This window comes from Dipodomys ordii, unplaced genomic scaffold (genome assembly GCF_000151885.1).
Source record: "Dipodomys ordii isolate 6190 unplaced genomic scaffold, Dord_2.0 Scaffold153, whole genome shotgun sequence".
Classification (NCBI taxonomy): domain Eukaryota; kingdom Metazoa; phylum Chordata; class Mammalia; order Rodentia; family Heteromyidae; genus Dipodomys; species Dipodomys ordii.
The window spans coordinates 752,154-753,134 of record NW_012267369.1 but is presented as its reverse complement, the minus strand read 5'-3'; the positions used below and the strand labels follow the sequence as shown (position 1 = coordinate 753,134).

Sequence of the window (981 nt, the reverse complement as noted above, 5' to 3'; positions counted from 1 at the left end):
CGCCGCGTTCCGATCAGCACTTCCCGCCACCGCCAGATTTCGCGCGAAAAGCAGCCCACGTGACGCTCGCTAGCGTCATGACGTTTGCTTGCGCCGGGCTGCGAGGGAGTCGGCCACGCCCGCGCCGGCTGGAGTCCGCCCGCACTTCTTGGAGCCCCGCCCGCGCCGCACGGAGACCACGCCCACCGCTCCTGGAGCCCCGCCCTCATAGAGACCACGCCCACTGCTCCTGGTGCTCGGCCCGCGCCGCACGAAGACCGCGCCCGCAGCTCCTGGAGCCCCGCCCTCACGGAGACCACGCCCACAGCTCCTGGAGCTCGGCCCGCGCCGCACAGAGACCACGCCCACTGCCCCTGGAGCCCCGCCCCCACGGAGACCACGCCCACCGCTCCTGGAACTCGGCCCGCGCCGCACGAAGACCTCGCCCGCAGCTCCTGGAGCCCCGCCGGCCCTCCGCGCCAGCGGGGCCGGACGCGGAGGCCCAGCGCGAGTGGCCGAGCACCATTAAGCCGGGGCGAGTCGGAGACCACGCCAGGCCCCGAGTTCAAGTCCCACCCCGCCGCACCAAAGCCTGGGACGGGGCTCGGGGGCTCCGGTGTCCCCGGCCACCCTGTGCTCTGACGCCGGGTGGGCCCGGGGCTGCGTCGGGGGACGAGGAGCCCTGGAGGATGGCGATCTGGCCGAGGGGTCCTCGTCGGGCCAGCTTCCCGCGCTCCGCGCGGCGCGGCCCGCCCCGCTGACGATGCCCGCACCAGCCTCGTCCGGCCCTGCCTGTTATCTAGAAGGACTTCCTTCTCCCGCTCCCGCGGGCAGGCCCGGCCTGGGCCCGGCGATCGGGACGCCCTGCCCGCCCGGGAGCACGGAGAACCGACAGGTTGAAAGCCGCCCGTCCCCTCCGGAAGTGTGTGTGTAAACACCAGCACGTGGCCGGGCCTGCCGCGCGGGGACGCGGCGTCCCGCCCGCACGACGCCGGCCCGCCT

The 981-nt window shown here is 75.0% G+C and overlaps 1 protein-coding gene across 1 annotated transcript in view; it reads right to left on the bottom strand.

Moving 5' to 3' along the window:
* Nucleotides 1–79, bottom strand: part of Mcm2 (minichromosome maintenance complex component 2) — a 12,588-nt gene extending 12,509 nt beyond the window's left edge. The window contains exon 1 of the mRNA XM_013032299.1: nucleotides 71–79. Coding sequence (XP_012887753.1) covers nucleotides 71–79 — 9 coding nt within the window. The remainder of the gene's footprint in view (nucleotides 1–70) is intronic.
* Nucleotides 80–981: the final 902 nt, after the last annotated feature.